Source organism: Suncus etruscus, chromosome 10 (genome assembly GCF_024139225.1).
Source record: "Suncus etruscus isolate mSunEtr1 chromosome 10, mSunEtr1.pri.cur, whole genome shotgun sequence".
NCBI classification, from domain to species: domain Eukaryota; kingdom Metazoa; phylum Chordata; class Mammalia; order Eulipotyphla; family Soricidae; genus Suncus; species Suncus etruscus.
Genome location: NC_064857.1, coordinates 93,010,784 through 93,030,514, shown reverse-complemented (window position 1 = coordinate 93,030,514; position 19,731 = coordinate 93,010,784). Strand labels below are relative to the sequence as shown.

The window sequence follows — 19,731 nt, the reverse complement described above, 5'->3', positions numbered from 1 at the left end:
GCCGGTTGTGGCCCCAAAACCAAAATAAAATAAAACATTGTTTAAAAATAGTTTTTAATGAGTTGTTTTTGTTTTCTACAGTTTAATTATCACTATATTAAAGTTTATGGTACCTATATTATTATATAATATATAACATATATATTATGGTATCTATATTATCTATATTATTATGGTATCTATATTAAAGTTTATGGTACTATATGCAAAATTAATACACACCCTAGCACCAATGTGCCCATGACCTTCCACCATTGTTTCTACCTGTTATTCTATTTTTCCCTCTTCCTCTCGTTATTTGATATTGCTTTTGTATTAAAATTTCACTCTTTCTGTTTATGACTGAAATCCAACTACAATCATATTTATAATCATGGTGTTTAAATAAAGAATTTATATTAAAAAAAACTTCACTCTACCATGATAGCAGACAATTTGTGAAATCGTGAATCTGATATGTTTGTACTATTTAATAAGTCAAATTTAAATTATGGCATGATTTAGAAAACAAAGCCATCCAAAATCTTCTTTAATTTCACTAGTGTTGTTTATGACATACTTTGGTAACCACTAGCACAAAGGAAGATATAAAGATAGAGACTTGAAGCTTTAGATCTTTTCTGTTCTCAAGTATGCCATAATTTGACCCTAATCCTTTTGGTGTAATTGACTTGATGGCTTTTTTTTTTAATTAATGTAGAAAAATCATCTTGAGAATAGGCATTAAAGTAACAGAGGGTTTAGGACAAAGCCCTTAATAACATGTGGTTCATTCTGGCAAGTTAGAAAGATGAACTAGACTGGGCCGGGCGGTGGCGCTAGAGGTAAGGTACCTGCCTTGCCTGCGCTAGCCTTGGACGGACCGCGGTTCGATCCCCCGGCGTCCCATATGGTCCCCCAAGCCAGGAGCAACTTCTGAGCGCATAGCCAGGAGTAACCCCTGAGCGTTACCGGGTGTGGCCCAAAAACAAAAAACAAAAAACAAAAAAAAAAGAAAGACGAACTAGAAAGATCATATGGAGATGGAGTCAACTGCAAAGGAAGAGTTAAGATGAAGGTGCAACAGGGAGAAATGAAGAGAGAATGCACCAAAGAGAGGGTAGCCTGTGGACATGAGGAGGCTATCCCCAAGTGTTGTCCAGAATAGTTTATTCCCCTGTTAGTATTGTAATGAAGCTTTCTTAGGAAGTTGCATGTCTCTCTCCCAATAGCTACTCCTAGAAAAAAGAAATTAAAAATGAGAACATAACCCAGTGGTTTCTTTGGCATACCCTGTGGTTTCAATAAAACTTTGGAATTCTGTGGTGAAAGGAACTTACTGGGTCATTTAGTACATCGCTACACTCACAGGAAATAGTTTATCTCTACACTTCCAAAAATGACATGAGGAAGTGGTAGATAGGAGCCATGAGTATTGCCACAGTCCCATTTCCCTTATCTGTCAAGGCCACACTGGAGAGCAGAAGGGGACTGATGGGCCAGATTTCTCTCACTGGGAGGCTGAGAACAGTCTGGCTTTGGTTCTGTCTCTGTGCACTCAGCATATTCCAATATTTATTGTTTCTTGGCTGCTGAATACAGATACACATTTTCAGAGAGAGCAATAAAGAAGGAGGAAAGTAAAACTCTTGTATGAAATGAACCATATCTTTTGCAGTGGGTAATATCCATCCCCCCTTTTTATTTCTTTGCTTGTTGTTTTGGTTTGTATTGTTTCTTGATTTTGTATTTGAAATACAAGTATGGGGAACATTCCATTTCCTCCCTTCAAGTTCTTGCCTTCTTTATTTTTCTCCTTTCTTCATTCAGGAGCTTTTAATATAATTTATAATATATAATTACAATCGACCAGAAACTCTCCTAGAACCGGATTTGTTCTTTATTTTTGTTTTGGGGTTACATCTGGTTGGTGGTGCCCAGGAGCTACAACTGGCTCTGAACTCAGGAGTCTTTCCTGGTGGGGATGGAAACCAGGTCAGACACATGCAGGACAAGCACCCAGGCAGAAAGAAGGGCAGACTCTGTGAGTCAAATCAGCCCTTCTTATTTCTCAAATAACAGAAAGCATCATATGTTATTGAATTGGATAGCACATCACAGGAACATTTTCCACGAGCTCCACACAACACCATCTTCAATTGGGGCAGGAATAAGTGTTTCATGCCCACTTCGTAGATGAAGAAATGGGGTTTAGGTGCATCAGGGTCTATCCCAGGCTTTCTATCCCCAAACCCCTGAGCTAGTGGAGCCAATGGTTCATGATTCTAGTTCTAAAGCCTACTTCCCAGTTAAAAGTGAAGCTTGGAGTCTACTTCATGGCATTTTTGCTCTTTGTTTTCAGATTACAGGACGGGCCCATGTTTTACTGTGGTCAGCAACCAAATGTGCCAGGGGCAGCTCAGTGGGATTGTCTGCACAAAAACGCTCTGCTGTGCTACTGTGGGAAGAGCCTGGGGCCACCCTTGTGAGATGTGCCCGGCCCAGCCACACCCGTGTCGTCGTGGTTTCATTCCAAACATCCGCACAGGAGCTTGTCAAGGTAAGTCCTGTCCACAGAGCTGTTCCTGGATTCATCTTCTTTGCACTGGAAAGGCAATCTCTAGTGAAACTGGGGAGCATGGAAAAGCAGTATAAGAGACATAACTTCACGATTTCACTGATGGAGGGACTCTCCAACTCCTGCCTAGGAGCAGGGTTTAGAGAGAGCAGCTGGTCCCCCTGCAGCTGGAACCCCTGGAGTTTTCTTGCCAGCAGTTCCCCAGGGATGTTTCCACGGGGCCATAGGATTCTGTTTACAGCAAAGCTGTACATTATGGCAGTGCTGTATATAAACACAAAGCCAAACTGGTGAACAAGGTACTTGATTTTCTAATTTTATTTTTCCTTCCTTCGAAATTGTTGGAGAGCCTTCGTCTCATAGGTTGTACTCAGCTGACCTGAAGAAAATTGTGCCTCTCTCCATTTTACATGCTACATTATGCTTTTTTTTTTTAAAATCTTTTTACAAGTCAGAAATAAATTAGGATTTGTTTCACAGTTTTAAATATCCCCAGATGTTGCCTGCTTGTTTCTTCTCCTGCCTCCCATAGAAACACTTACTCTGTTTTTGGCTTTTATTCCTGTTCTTCCAGCTGTACAAATTCTTTTATTGTCTGGATGTCTGGCAGGAAGCAGGAGGAAGTGTACAGAGGCAGCTCTGAACTAAACTGATGGGATTGAAAACTCCCAGACTGTATTTGTTTCCTTTAGACATCTTCAGTACTTTATAAAAATGCTAGTTGCAATATTTTCAGAAAAATATTCAGGGTATGCTTTTGTGAGGCAAATACCTCGTAGTTTGGCTTTGTTCAATATTTTAACGCTGAGGCTCGTGTACAGTAAAACAGAACTTGAGCTTAAGTAGTCATACAGTTCTGTGGGTCGCTATTAAATTATGCTTTAGTAAATTCCATTATTGATGAGTGTTTATCTTAGCCTCCAACTTCTCTCTACAATAGGGAGCTATTGTCTAGCACCCTAAAATGAATTATTCTAATATCAGAAGCAGCAAGAAAATAATTGTATCTCTTGAATTGCAATGGGATAGATAGTAGCATTTTATAAAATAAAGGGTAAGTTCAAACCTCCCTTTTCTTTTTACCTTATTACTTTTTCATCTTTAGAAAAATATCAGTTAGACCTGAAGAATTATTGGTCATAGTTGTTCTGAAGCCAGCTAGCATTCACAAACTCATTCACAGTGAGGAAAAAAGCCAGATTTTGAGTGGCCAGCTGCTCTTCCATCAGTCATTGTCAGAGGCTAAGGTGTTAAGAAAATTCCGGGAAAGAGAAAATAAGGGAGAGTATTGTTGTCATTCATGGAGTATGTCCTTCATCTCACAATCTGAATTCTTCCAGCACATTTTTTCTGTGTCTTTCTAACTAATGATCCTAGCTTCCGTGGGAAAATTTTTTTCGAAGAAAAAAATTGAAAAAAAAAAACACACCATAAAATCAAAATAGTATCTATATCACTTCCAAGAATGAAATTATTTATCTTTATTTATTTGCTGGTGTTTTAGTGAAGGGTTGCTGATAAATGAGTTCTTCAAGGAGCTTATTTAGTTCTTAGTCTTAGCATGGGGTAAGCATATCCAATGGAGAATATTTATTTCCTCTTGGACAAAATCTAAAATCTCCAAGATCCTCTTGTTTTGCTTATATCTACAGTCTTAATATCAGGTAGCATTTTTGGGTCCTTCCAAGTGGTGATTCGATACCTGTAGGGCCATTCCCAGTGGTGTAAGAGATTGAAGCAGTGTTGGTCATGACCCACTCAAATAAAATTTTAGTAGACATGTTAAATATATCAAAACAATGGAAAATCCTAGTCTAAAACAAAAGTGATAACTGCTCTAGAATAGTGTAGCTATATTTCAAATTTCAAAGATAGTCATTCCTCTGTGGGGCAAAATACCCCATTTCAAACAGTAAATTATATTTTATCCCAAAATTGACTGTTGTCTTTTTTAATACTCCTTTTTCTGTATGTCAGCTCAAAGACACAGATCATTAGATTTTTTAATGATTAATCATATTCTTGCTTCGCACAATAGAGAACAAAACTAAAACACCCACAAGGCTTCCAGATTTCTAAAAGAACACTTAAAAGTTGGACAAAGCACTAGACGACCTCATTGGGAGTTTTTCCTTAGACCAAATTTTTGAGTCATCTGAGTTAAGAGATGGAGGAAGCATGTTTATCATCCTCTGACTGGAAACACTAATTTTGTTGCTGGAAGTTTATTATTTGGGCTCATAAATATTGGGCCACAAATTTTAGGTGCTGGGGATAGAGCACTGAACTAAATGTACAAAAGGCTGTTTTCTAGAAACTGTAGAGATAGTACAGTCGGTACTAGATTACCTTGAACACAGCCAGCCCTGGTCTATGCCCAGCGCTACACACAGTCCTCTAAGTATCACCAAGAGTGACTGGCCCTTGAGCACAGCACTTGAGTGTTCCCACATATAACCTACAAATCCTGACCCACTTCTCCCCCCAAAAAACACCTAGGTATTTTTCTGAAGACCTTGTATTAAAGAGAATTTATTTGAAAAACAGCAAATATCATTACATTTGTTGATGATTTCATTCCTTTGAGATAAATGAATGAGAAACACTGTTTTTGAGAAAGCAAAGGTGTCAGTGAAGACAAAAAGGATTAAGAGAAGGTTTCAGTGAGGAAGTGAGGTGAGAGAAGAGCTGCTGGGCAGAAAGAATATGTTGGAAAGCAGGCCTGCACTTGAGTATTTATTTTCTGAAGAGGGCTACACTCTGTGGCTGCTCAGCCAGAAATTAATACAATAGCCGAGATGGCACATTTGCCTGTGGATCTCTTGCTTCACAATCTAATATCTCAAGATTTTTGGTTTTCAATGCCCAGGATCACTTGCTAGAAGGAAGGTCGACCTTTTCCATTTCCTCTGTGTAAACTATACTCGTTGTCTTGTACAGTTTTAAATCTTAAATTACTTCTACTCTAACTGAATTGTTGAATACAGTCAACAAGTGTCATTCTAGAAAGTCACTGCATTCTAATTTTAAGGATTTCTTGAATAATTGGTTCTTAATATTACCCTCTTTATCACTGTATTTTTATTTTCAGCAAATATATAGTAAAAGCCAGAAAGTTGTTATAAATATTCTCTTTAAGTGAAGGAAGAAGAAAGATGGGAAAATAGAGAATATTTAGGACTTAATATAGTATAAGTGTTAATTGTTAACACAATAGTTAAGTATTAAGTGTTAATTTATTTTATATATGTAGTTATAAGAAATAGTTTTCACCCATTTCAAATGCTCTTAGGTAAATAATTCATTGACAAAAATACAACAAAATAAAGTTGTATACAAAGAATCACATTTTCTTCTGTAAACAATTTTATATGACTCTTGCTCTCTCTATTCTAAAATCTGACAGATGTGGATGAATGCCAGGCCATCCCTGGACTGTGTCAAGGAGGAAATTGCATTAATACTGTTGGGTCTTTTGAGTGCAAATGCCCAGCTGGACACAAATTTAATGAAGTGTCACAAAAATGTGAAGGTAAGAAATATCATGCTTTGCATTTAAGGGGTAGAGGAATGGGCAAAACCAAGACAATGACAAGCATTTTTGCAAATTTTCTAAATCTTTCTGTCTTTGTCTTTCCTGTGAATATGTAAATATATAATATTCTTACCAGGAATAATAAACTCTTTTATTTAACCAGAAAATCCCTGCAGCTTTTTCCACTTCCATAGACACAAAGTAAGAGGTTCATCTGAATCAAATTAAATATTAAAACATGAAATAGTTTTGAACCAATATTTGTATTAACATGTTCAAGACACATGTTTCTGCATAATTCTACAGACATGAATTTAAATCTGTTACATAGCATTTAAAATGATATATCTTCTAATGTTTTCTTAGTTAAAATTTTTGAGAAATATATTACCTCACATTTATGTTCCTTGAACAAGTTTAGGATATTCTATTCTGTCTAGCAGATGAAAGCCATTTTATTTTAATCAAAAAATGATTCAAGGGGGTCTGAGTAATAGCACCAAAAGCACAGGAGGTAAGGCATTTGCCTTGCACACAGCCTACCCAGATTCAATCCAAACATACCATATTGTCCCCCAAGTGGGTAGAGTGCTTGGCTTGTATGCAGCTGACCTGGGTTTGATACCCAACATTCCATATGGTCCCCAGTTCCATATGGCAGGAATTACTGCCAAGAGTAATTACTGAATGCAAAGCCAAGAATAACCCTCGAGAACCACTGAGTTTGACCCAAAAAGAAAAAAAGGGGGAAATTTATGTACTTATATTTAGTGTATAGATATGGTGGTGTCTTAAAATTATGTTTACTTTATAGATTTGGTGTATAGGGAATGTGTTCTTATTGGCCATTTAGATGCCTAACTTTCAAGTGTAGTAAATACTTTATTGTGTGAGGGTGAACTATCTAGAACATAGTAAGTTTCAGCTTCCTTTTTGTCAGTGAGTATGGGTACCTTATATCTATTAAAAAAAAAAAAAAGCCCAACAATTATGTAATGGCATTTTCAGGGCTACTTCTCTTGCCAAGCTCAGTAGAAACACTATTATTTATTTCTCAATCTGTTGATGTATGGCAGTCAGACTTGGACATGCCCTTTGAGTAACCCCACTGAATGACAGTTGAACCTGGACACACCCCTGGACATGCCCCTTGGACATGTCCCCTTGTCATGCAGGGTATAAAAGGAAAAATTTTAACAGTTGCAGAACAGCCCAGGATAGTAACAACAGTGCCTGCTGGCTCATGGTGGGCCAGAGATAAATCATTGGTAGTGAGGCGCTGCCTGCTTTGTATCTATCCTTTTTTCTTTTTTTCTTGTACCAGCTCCCCACACCTTCAATAACCCCCAGGCTGCAGAGACAGGCCTCAGACTGCAGGAGGAATAAAAAGTATACTTGGTTCCTACCTCTCTCTCTCTCTCTCTCTCTCTCTCTCTCTCTCTCTCTCTCTCTCTCTCTCTCTCTCTCTCTCTCTGTCTTGGGGGGGGCTATAGCTACAGGTTGGTGTCCCTAAATGGACACAAGGCCTCTCCGAGCAATCAGGCCCCATGGGCTTCTGCAAGCCTGCAGCACTAGGCCCTTGCAGTCTTGCAGCAGCCGAGCAGCAGGTGGACTTGCAGGTTACTGCAGTAACCTGCTGGAAATGGCATAATTCTATAAACCTTCCCACTCTGCATGTTGTGATAAGAGGTTTCATTTCAGCATGTGTATTAGGGCGAGGAGTTATTGCTTATATTGTATTTTCTATTCCTAAACCCTAGCAATGAGGAATCATTCATTCTCAGTCATTTATCTGGGATCAGTTGTTTTACTTCGTTGACCTCTGAGTGTATTTAAAGAACACTTTAAATTTGAGGTACAATTTATAAGTCACATGTAAGAAGTTAAATATCCACCATCTTGGCACCAGAATAGTCTAATATTGAAAGAATTATCCTTGGTCATTGGAGTATTTTAAAACCACTAACTATATAATCAATAATGATGTATTCTTGAACATGCTACATGAACAGTTATTTAAAGGAACTGTGAGAAATACTGGCTGTCTTGCTGAAGAAATCGCACTTTTTAATAAATTTCAGATATCAAAGAATCTTTACAGGTCAATGTATTTTAGAATTTAGGTTGCAGATTAATCGTGAAAGTGGCGAGTAACTTATCTAGTTTTTCCTTCTATGTGATAAATGAAGGAACTATATCTTGAGTATGTTAATTTTCCTTTCTATTTTCACTCAGGTGATGCTTTTATTCACTTTGATTATCAATTTAATTCTATTATCAGTTTATTGCTTGCTGTACCATAGCATTTTCTTCTTTCCCAGTTCTTTGTAAGGCATCGCCTCCACTTATCAGTTACTTTTCTGATATTGTAAATATTTCACATATTATGGTATAGGATTTTTCCTATACTTCATTAAGGCCCATTATCCTATGAAAAAGTCACATTGGTTTTGGATTGGGTCTTAAAATTTTTAACCTTTCTCAATTTAAAATATACAACTTGGAGAAATTGAGTCAATTCAGAATTTCAGGCAAATACTGTTCCTATGACTTGTCCAGTCAGCGTTTTGTTTTTCTGGAATTAAGATTGCTTCCAGCCAGGACTTGAATTGTTTTCCTGCATTGCTTGCCTTATTTCAGACCAACTGTTCACATCAGCCAGCATTAATCACTTTGTAGAAAAAATAACTAGACAAAAAGCCACACATATTTAATACTCAGAAAGAAAAATGATTCAAAATCCTAGTTTTCCTAGATATGTATTGAAGTCAGAAACAAAATAAAAATGGAATATTTTTGGCTAGGTTTTTCACTTTCCTTCTATAATTATAGAAAATTCAAATGATGTCATCTCCTGTTTTAATTTTTTAGGTAAAGTTGGTATTGGAAGGAAAATCCCATTAATATTTCATGTGTACTTGCCTAAGGTCAGTGAGTGCATTTCAATGTTGTCTTCCCTAAGAAAATAATCAGAAAGTATAGGGAGAAAGCATAGAGAGATGGGTCTTTACTGCTTTTCCCCAGAACATGTCCCTCATTATGTAAATGGCATAACTCTGGATATAGGATTCTCCATGGTCAATAGAGAAATTCTATAAAATCTGACCTGCTTGAAAACAATAAGCAACTTTTTAACTCTGTTTCCCATAATGATTCAATTTTTAAAAATCTTCCCTATCTTCATAAAAAGGTGAAGAAGACTCCTTCCCCAATCCTCTTTTATTTCCCACTATTGGACCTCAGAAAGTGATGAAACCGCAGCAGTGGTCCCAGTAAAACGTTGTTAGAATCTGAAACTGCTATGAAAATGATTTTGTAACCTTTGCTACTACTGTGTATTGCTCTTTTCTTGAGTTGTATGGGCACAAATTGGGTGCCTAAATGTCCACATAGTGATTTCTTGCTGGAAAAAAAAAGTCAAGTCTATAAAACCTTTATTTTAGCAAGGTCACAAAATCTAAACTATGATTTCTTTGGTGACAGTGAAAGCTGCTTCTTATGCACGCTCTTTGGAGATTTTACCCTGTTAAATATTTTTCCCTGTTAATACATGTCTTTTTTGTTTTCAAGACTCTTGGGGAAAAAATGTGTCCTGTCCCAAGATTATATGCATATCTAAAATGAGGTGCACTTGAAATAGAAATTAACAAGATAAATGCAATTTAATAACAGTGATTATATTTTTATAAATTTAGATAAAGGATAGTTAATTTATAAAAAAAATTAGACATTAAAGGGAAACAAAATTTCTACCCACCTTGGTTGTTGATAGTTTCAATAACATTGACACAAAAGAACTTATGAGTCTTTCCTTTGTTACTGTGGGAAGAAATTAAAAAATTAAAAGTATGATTAAAGGTTTACGCTTTATTTCAGGAAGAAGTCTTTTGAATTCTTATTGTTTGGGGAATCTAGAGTATCCCTAGTATAGCCTTTAGTAATGATCGCAATTTTGCATGAGGTAAAGGGCTTTTAAAAAGTGAAGCTCTCAAAAAAAAAAAGTGAAGCTCTCAAACTGTGTTTTCTCAAATAAAAGATATTCTTGCAATAATTTTCAGAGACAAAAGAGAGGAGAGTTGAAAGTTCCAGCTCATTACATGAAGCTCACCACAAAGAGTGATGAGTGCAGCTAGAGAAATAACTACATTGAAAACTATCATAACAATGTGAATGAATGAGGAAAGTAGGAAGCCTGTCTAGAGTACAGGTGGGAGTGGGGTGGGGAGGAGGGAGATTTGGGACATTGGTGGTGGGAATGTTGCACTGGTGAAGTGGGGTGTTCTTTACATGACTGAAACCCAACCACAATCATGTTTGTAATCAAGCTGTTTAAATAAAGATTACTAATTTAAAAAAAAAACACTGTGTTCTCTAACCTAGTCTGTGATCTCAAACCCTTAAGAATTCCTTTTACTGTAATAATGACAATTTATTTATCTGATTACTATCAGGCACCAAGAAAAATTTCCTGGGCTTCTTGGTCCATTGCTTCAGAGGGGAACTCCATCTTCCATAACTAGTGGCAGTCCCTTGATTCTTACAGTTTAGGGTCACAGGGTCCCTGCAAAACTGCTAACAAAATCTACATGGTACAGGATTAGAGCCCTGGGAATAAAGTTGATCTGGTCCCAGTTCTGACAATGAGGGCATTCAAATAGTGAGACTGACTTTTGTTGCTTTTGTTTTCAGCAGGACTTAAAGAAACATCTTTTTTCCTTTTCAGACACATTTTCACCCTGAATTATTTGTGTTTAATAAAGCAAAATACATCTAAAAAGCTCAGTTTTATTCTAATCATAAGTGTTACACATTGTCCAAAAAACTAAATTTGCTCCAATTTTAGTTTTTTTTTTTTGGGGGGTGTTATGTGAAGGAACTTGGAGGTGACACTCTTGGTGACACTTGGCCAATGGGACAGGTTAGTTCAATGCTTGGGTTCAGCAATACTGAGGACCCTCAGGGTCACAACTTCAGGACAGAGCTGATAGGAAGCCATGTGGTGTCAGGGATTAAACTTGAGTATGCAAGGCATTCACTCTAACCCTTTGAGCTATCTTTCCAGTCCAGCCCCTACTTAATTGTTAATAATATAGACAGCTGGGATCAAAATAACTACCAATAGTTTCTCTGGTCCCTTTGTCCTAAAATACAAGATCAAGATTGTGAATGGAGCACCTAGATGATGAGGCATTTCAAAGATGCCTGTCTCAGATTGGAAACCAAGCTCTAGTTCACCTACCTCCCATAATTCTTTCTCCCTTCCTGCTATAGAAGCCTCTGGATAGAAAGGTGACCCAGAGTTGGGAGGGCTGCCAGAGAGAGGATGTGAGGCAGAAGGATGCAAAGAATGAAGACCAGGGCTACATACCAGAATGAGGATACTTACTGTTTGTGTGCCTAACGGGACCCACAGAAAGGAGCCAGAGGGCTGGCAACTACCAAAGGACAATTACTTTCTAGTAGCTCTGCTTTCCCTCAAGAAAGCAGGAGCTGGTGAGCAGTACAGACTGACATCCAGAAACACGGAGAATGCCATGCTTCCAATTCTCATTTCAAGAATCCTAAAATATTGAAAGGAGCAAAACACAATGTAGAAACAACCCAGAAATTGAATTACTATGGATGAATGTCAGAGCTCAAGTTATTTGGATTCAAATGTTTTATTCCCAACTTTGCCACCAGGAAATCCTACTCTAGCCAGTTTGATACATCTAATGGCCTGATCTATCACTGTAAAACAATCAATGTTGGAAGCCAATAGGTTCCAGATGCATGAAAGAAAAGGTGTGGCTCTGTGGAAGACATGGGTGGGAATCCAGAGCCATTTGCACTCCTACAAATTGAAAATTTGGGAAAATTAGGGAGGTTGATATCCTGTTAACCTTGAACATATGCACCTAAGTCAAATCACCGTCCCATGCCCAGAGCTTAGTTGGAGATAATTAAAAAATGAGCCTCTCTGGGGCTGGAGCAATATTATAGTGGTAGGATCCTTGTCCTTCCCCAGCATCCTATATGGTTCCCGGAGCCTGCCAGGAGCGCTTTCTGAGCCCAGAGTCAGGAGTAACCTATGAGCATAGCCAGGTGTGGCCTCCCCACGAAATGAGCCTCTTTCCATTTCTTGGGGTTTTCACACATCCCTATTTTCTGAAGGCCCCTGTTCCAAACTGTGTCTTGGGCAACAGAATGACAGTAAACAGGCCTTACAGTCAGACCGACATGGGAGGATTGCATGAAAGCATTTTGACAATATATGACTACTATTTTGTCATTATCTTCAGTTAAGAGACCAAATATAACCTACTCAGCATATGAAAGACAGTTATTTTATGGGATCAGAGCAGTGGTGCAGCGGTAGGGCATTTGCCTTGCACACAGCTGACCCAGGACGGACCTGGGTTCAATCCCCAATGTCCCATATGGTCACTCAAGCCAAAACTGATTTCTGAGCTCATAACCAGGAGTAACCGCTGAGCGTCATCAGCTGTAGCCCAAAAACCAAAACAAACAAACAAAAAACAAACAAACTAAAAAAACATTTAGTTTATTCTGCCAAAGCTAATTCTGGTGTCATTTTTAAATTATATTCTTTGATATAATTTTTAAATTATGTTCTTTGTTCACTCAATATTCTCTTTAGATATTGGTAAAGTTGACCCTGGTAAGGATAGTAGATGGCATTTTCATTAACAGGGTGGAGAAACATTTTTGAATAGAGACTTATATCTCATCATATGAGCTTCGATGGTTGTTATATGATTCAGCTGCTATCTTTTAGTAAAGTAAAATGCATTCTTCTAATTACCTTTGTATGACAGTTGTACCTTCCCCTTCCCTTTAATGAGGTTGAATCTTGTATGAGCTTTGTTATACTTTTTCAGATTTTGTAGGTTTGAAGTATGGGTGTGCTGGTAATTGGAGTTAAAGAACTGTTTTTAAATATGCCTTGAGTTGTTAGGCCATTGCTTGGAGCTGTGGACTCTATCCTTAGCTCTTTCTCTGCCTAACTCCTTCACTGACTGGCTCCAGTGAAATTTATATCTGTCCGACTAGAATATGCACCTTTACCATTACACAACTTCACAATGACAATCCTGTTTATGTTAACATCAACTCTAATATAAGCAGTAAAATATTGTTTGGGTTAGCCTCTCCTCTAGCAAGGAAGAATGGGGAGTTTGCTTTTAAAAAGGTTAAATTGCATGTAAATAGTGTCACTGGTGCTTTTTTTGAATAACAGGGTGAATTTGATTCAGTTGACACTTGAATCTGGCTCACTTAGAACTTAATTTTGTTTTATAATTGAAGAGTAGTACTTAAACTGAAAAAAAATGTTCCTATTTTTCACCTTTCATATTCTGATTTCCAAAAGTGTTCATCTGGCTATTGCAATAGTCCCAATAAACTAGAGGCAAACCACACTGTTTCTTAGATCAGTCCAAAAGTACCCCTTTTGTGAGAGAGTCAGTTTTGCAGCACTCCGGTGCCCTGAGTTTACTTTTAGCCTAAACAGGATGTTCTCGATATCTTCTCTCCTTTTTCTGGTGCCACTTCTCTTGACAGCTGTCAGTGTATGGTTATGGCTGTTGAAAGTTTCCCTTAAGAATAATGGTCTGATTTGCCTGAAGGGAAGTTTACTACTTTCTTGGAGGAGACAAGTGCTCTAGAGACCTGAATGATAACTGACTCCAGCCTCCACATGAAACTTAGGGACTTATGGTGCTACTGAGCAAAGTGACCTATTGAGCAAAGTGACCAGACCATTTTCACTCATATGCCATTAGACATTGGATCTGAGCATCTGGGAATGGGAAAACTTGGGAGTGGTTGGTCTCTAAGCTAAGGTGTTGGTCTCTAAGCTAAGGTGAACTCCAGCTCTTGGATATTAAATCTTCTCAGCTGGGTGGAGAAACCAGTGCCCATCACACTCACCATTGAACTCACAGAAATTGCTCGAATAGCAGTTTTGTTGCCTTTAGAACCTTAAGCTGACCAAGTGTTGATCAGCACTCAGACCACATGATTTTCTCCATTGGATTTTGATACATGTTTTGGAGAAAATAAATTTGAAAGGCATTGATAATGGAGAATCTAGAGTGGAAGCTTAATTCGGTGCACAACATGGAAAATAAGATTTTAAAATAAATGGCATTGGATTATTAACATGCTGTGACTAGTTGGTAAAAACAATAGATAATTTTACAGTTAAAGGGGGCTTCTTTTATTTGGCTCTAATATCTTAAATTTGGAAATTCCTTGAAAAAGCCTGTGTTGAGAGGAAAATACCTATTGGATTGTTCTTTTTTATTATTTTATTTTTTTTAAATAATAATGGATTTCTCTTTTTAAAATGCAGATTTTATTTAACAAAGATTGCAGTTTGGGGGGTTATGATGTGATTAGTGTTAACCCAAGTGCTGAGAACTTTCACAATAGATTCTATGAGTACTGAAACCCTTTTCATGTTCCAGATATTGATGAATGCAGCACCATTCCTGGAATCTGTGAAGGGGGAGAATGTACAAACACAGTCAGCAGTTTCTTTTGCAAATGCCCCCCTGGATTTTACACCTCTTCTGATGGCACCAGATGCATAGGTATGTATAATGGTGCATGGTATTGATTTCTCTCTCAATTAACTTCAAAATTAACTTCTTTCTAAATAACTCTATACAATATTTCTTACATGGTGTTACATGTATGTTGATATAAATCTATAGACCATTTCAGCATCTCTTAAAGAACAGAAACATCTGTGGTCTTATTTTATAATTTTTGCACCTATGAGAGGATACTTCAGGAGATCCTCTGGGCCCCCACTCCCATCTATATATTAATTTTTAGAGTGGCAGGTGCCAAACTTGGAACACATCCTAAACTCCTCTTTTTTTCCCCCAGGACCTATGTTAATTCAGGTCTCAAGTTTTAAAATAATCTCTTAATTATTCTCTCAACTCCCTGGTTTTCATATAAGCCACCATGTCAAATTTTTCTTTCTCAAAGAGTGTTTTGATTGACTAACTCTTTTTCTTCCAAACTCCTAAGTTGCAAAGGACATAGAAATTGGCAGGTTTGGTCTGTATACTATGGATTCTTCAGCTGTATTTGGAGTAGAGCTAGAGAAAGAGAAAGGCAAAGCCAGGAGTCTCCTGTCTCTGACTCACACCCCACTTATAGATACTCTAAGAAGCTGTACTTTTTTTTCTGGTTGGGTATTGGGCACCCATGTAAAATTTCAAGTAAATAAAAGATTCTGTTGTTTGAAGAAAATATATTTGACAACCACTGAGACATTGCTAAGACTTTCTTTCCAGTTCAGTATTCTAGAATAAAATTCAAATTTATGGGACTGGAGTGGTGGTGCAGCAGTAGGGCGTTTGCCTTGCATGCGCTTATCCCAGGACAGACCAAGGTTCGATCCCCCGGCATCCAGTATAGTTCCCCCAAGCCAGGAGTGATTTCTGAGAGCATTGCCAGAAGTAGCCCCTGAGCGTCACCAAGTGTGGCCCGAAAAATAAAAAATATATATTCAAGATTGAAGGTCACAGTTTAGTGTTCAAAGGGAGGTATTCCTTCTGATCCCTTCAAACCTCACTTATCAAATTAGTCCTGCCTCTTATTCCCAATGAGTCATTTGTTTTGTTTCTTTTATGCCTTTGATCAAAGATGCTGCACTCAGGATGCTCTTCACAAATGATACCTCACTTTGAGCATCCATTCTGGTTCTATATGTAGGGAGTTGTCTTAAGTCAGTTTATCTGAAAGCAGTTTCTCCCTTACTTGAGGATATGCTTCTTAAATGTGACCTTAGAGGAAAATTCTGCTTGGCTGCATTTTTTTAATCTTCCTAAGTAAATTGTAAGCTCTCAACTACTATTCTCATATCCCTGATGTTTTTCTACACAAATCTGTGAATATATAGACACTCAGTAAGTATCCAGTGATTACCCAGTGAATGATTCTTTATTAATATAGCAGAGTGAGGAATTCTGTGGCACAAGGGCTTGGAGAAAAGTGACTGGTGTCTTTGGCTTTTTTTTCCCTGGCATAAATTTTCAAAGAGACAACTTCGTCTCCTTACCACATTCCATGAATTTCTGGCCCAAACTGAATTACACTTGAAATCCTGAATTCTTTTTTGTTTAGTCACATAATAAAAGCTGAGGGAAGATGCTTACTGTTGAGAATTTTAATGAACACGTCCATTGAGGGAGATACAGCTAAATCATTCCTTAGAAATACCAGTGGTGCCTGAATTTCCAGGTTCTACCCAAAGGAATTGGAGCAGGAGTGAAAAAGTGAGATACTTGTAGTTCTTTACTCTTCAAAAGGTTAACAGGTGGTCTTCAGTAGACAAGTAGAGACATACATAAGAAGTTTAGTTCTGGCCAGTTAGTAGTTAGATATATATTTTTGACCCTCAAGAAGTATACTGAAATGTTTACAGCTATAAATTACATGATTTATAGTTTAGAATTTCTTTTCTGGGACTAGGGAATTGGTTCAAAGGTTAGAAGGATGCTTGAGGCTCCGACTTCAATACCTGGCACAACATAGCCTCTCAAACACCCCTGAGTAGCCCCCAGAACCATCTAGCCTTAACACTGAACTATTGGATCAACAGAGCTGGGCCAAGTATTACTAGGAGTGGTCCCTGAGATCCCTGAGCATTATTTGGGAAGTATTCCCCCCGAGAAGAATTACAGAAAAAGTTTGTCTTTTTTTGTCAAGTACATCCATACTATTTACAGATTAAGAAAGAGTAAGATTTATAGTAATTTAATAATTTAATAATAATCTAGTTAATATTTCTATTAAGATTTATATGCCATCTCTTAGTTGTAACATTTTAAGGGAATTATATCACATCATGTTTGTGATGGAAATGGATATAGGAAGAAGCTGAAATTTAGAGACAGAAGCTACTGTTGGACATTTCATTCTTTCCTTCCTTAACAGCCTTTGTTTTCTGTGTCCAAAATATTTACTAATCCATGAGTCAGTACAGTTTAAGTGACTTAAGGTCAAACAAATGAGAGTATACAAAATTCTATTTCTCCTTTTTTTTTTTATTTCTCCTTTTTCAATGGGGTGTCAAAGCCTACAGCTTCACAGGGCATTCCTTGTCTGCCTTCCCTCCCTCTGCAATCATTTGCCTTGGACCAGAATGGAATAAAACTTATTCTGCATCTTTGTTGAGCCTTTACATTGTACCAGATATACTAGAACTGAGACTACAGAAATTTTTTTAGAAGAATATTTTTGCTTTTTGGTTGTTTAGAGTGATTTTTCAAAATCACAATCTTGAATTTTTTTTAAAGCTGATCCATAATTTTAACTTATGGTTTTTCCAGATTTCTATTAACCATTTTCTACTTGATGTTAATAATTTAAGTGTTTCCAAGGTATTAGCCTTGGCTTTAAATATTTCTTCTGGCTAATTTACTGCAATTTCCAAGATATGAAGGCTGTGTTTCTTAAGAAAGAAGTAGATGAACGCTATTATACCTATGTATAATCCTTTGTGTGAAAACTTGCTTCTTAATAGGTAGACTTACATAAAACATAGGGATAAATATTTGACTGTGAAAATATTGCTTATGCTGGAGAGATCATTTAAGAGTACATGCCTGGCATGCACAGTACTCCATGTTTGATGCCATGTTTGATACCACATGTTCTGTTAACACTACCAGTTACAACCCAATGGACTTCCCCCATATCCTCTTTGCTTTCCAAGAGGAATTGTCACTTCTGTTCCTTTAAATAAGCATAGTTAAACTATTGTTTGTGTTTCAAACATTTTTTCAAATAAACTGTGCAGATGTACATTTAGGGACATTTTCAACACATGCGAGGTCAGTCAAGGTGTTTCAAACTTGGCTTTCTGCCTTCTCTGGTTCCTGGTGCTATTTCCAGGGTCCAAGAGTCATTTGGTTTCTCCTCTCTTATGGGCTCCTTTCTGGTATTCCATCCAGTGTCAATGAGAGTCAGACATGAGGTAACCTAATAAAAGGGATCTGTGGAATGATGTCTTCCCACGTGGCTCTGAGTAGATATCTTTCTGCCAAAAGAAAATCAATCCAGAACTCTTGGAGCCCATGGGATTAATAACTTGAAATCATATACATTTTTGAACTTGTAAATAATTAGTGCTTTGGAAAATCAGATCATGCTCCAGGACAAAAGGAACTCTTGGTTAACAATTGGATGGTGAAGTAGCTCAATTCTTTAAAAACCACCAACAACAAATCAGGCCAGAGTGATAGTACAGCTGGTAGAATGTTTGGCTTAAATGCTGTCAAATCATTTTTAATACCCAGAATCTCATACAGTACCTCAAGTCCTCCAGGATCAATTTCTGAGTGCAGAACTAGGAGTAAGCACTGAGCATCTCTGGGTGAAATCCCAAAACAAGAATAAACAACCAAACCAAACCAAACCAAACAAAATCCTTCACTAATCTAATTCACAATTTTAGACTGAAAAAATAAGAATGATCTTTTAGAAAGAGGGAAGATAGGGCTGAGTTAAGGCAGTTGTTTTAAATCCTTTAAAAGTAAATATATATCGGTATTTTTCTAAAGTTGCTTGAACCAAGTAGTTTGAAACTAATGACAACACAGTTCCCCCTCAGTGTAGGCATAGGTCATTCTACCTAATTAACTGTCACTGACAGTGATTTTCTTAGTCATTTTTTTCCTATTGCACATATGGTTGTAATCACTTGTTCCCACCTTGGGGATGGAATGTGGGACTTGGGCCAAGTGCACCAGCTCAAAGGGGCAAAAGGTGTGAGACGAGGGGATTTCTGGTAGAGCATTGTTCTGAAGGGTGTGTGCAGATGCCCTTCCAGGATGCAGGAGTGTGATTTCCTTCTGCCAGGGCACTCATACTGAGTGTAGAAGTGCTGGCAAGGGGAAAGCTGAGACAAATGGGTCTCGCTAATTTGTGGATGCTTCTTTATTCTTGCAGATGTCCGCCCAGGATACTGTTATGCAGGCCTGACAAACGGGCGCTGTTCTAACCAGATGCCGCAGTCCATCACCAAAATGCAGTGTTGCTGTGACACTGGCCGATGTTGGTCTCCAGGGGTCACAGTCGCCCCTGAGATATGTCCTATCAGACAAACAGGTAAGATGGTATCAAGTCTTCTGTAGCTATACCAGCTTAAACCTCAGAGGACTAAAGGCAGTACATGTGAGGCTTGGCTACCCAAGCAACTGACCGTGATTTCAAGGACTCTTCTCCACATAGGAAGTTATAAATAAAAGACTTTACAATAATCCTTTGCTCAGGTGCTGCTTTCCCCACAGCTTGCTTTTATCCACTTCTTGCCTCTTACTCTCTCTTATTTCTTTGGGCTCTCAATGTGGACGTCAGAGATTCAACAGAAAAAAATTCCAACTCTTCTAACGCCTTTTTGGTGAGTTATTTTGGAAACACATTTCCTGCTTCTCTAATATGGGATGCCTCCCTCTTCCCTGTGGCCAAGTTCTATTGACTTTTGTTCTTCTCCATATATCCTTTATTTGGCATATTCTTATTTCCCTATAAAGCTCATTTCTTTTCATTTTTAGTTTTGCAGCAGCCTCTTAACTGGTTTCCAAGACACATACATTTCCCAAAGCAAAACCTC

General features: G+C 37.7%; 1 protein-coding gene across 1 annotated transcript in view; it reads left to right on the top strand.

The window, feature by feature from the left end:
• The window catches only part of FBN1 (fibrillin 1), a 271,458-nt gene that overhangs the window by 133,138 nt on the left and 118,589 nt on the right, over nucleotides 1-19,731 (top strand). Inside the window, exons 7-10 of the mRNA XM_049782524.1 lie at nucleotides 2,342-2,539; nucleotides 5,964-6,089; nucleotides 14,564-14,689; nucleotides 19,068-19,226. Of these exons, the coding sequence (XP_049638481.1) occupies nucleotides 2,342-2,539; nucleotides 5,964-6,089; nucleotides 14,564-14,689; nucleotides 19,068-19,226 (609 nt within the window). The remainder of the gene's footprint in view (nucleotides 1-2,341; nucleotides 2,540-5,963; nucleotides 6,090-14,563; nucleotides 14,690-19,067; nucleotides 19,227-19,731) is intronic.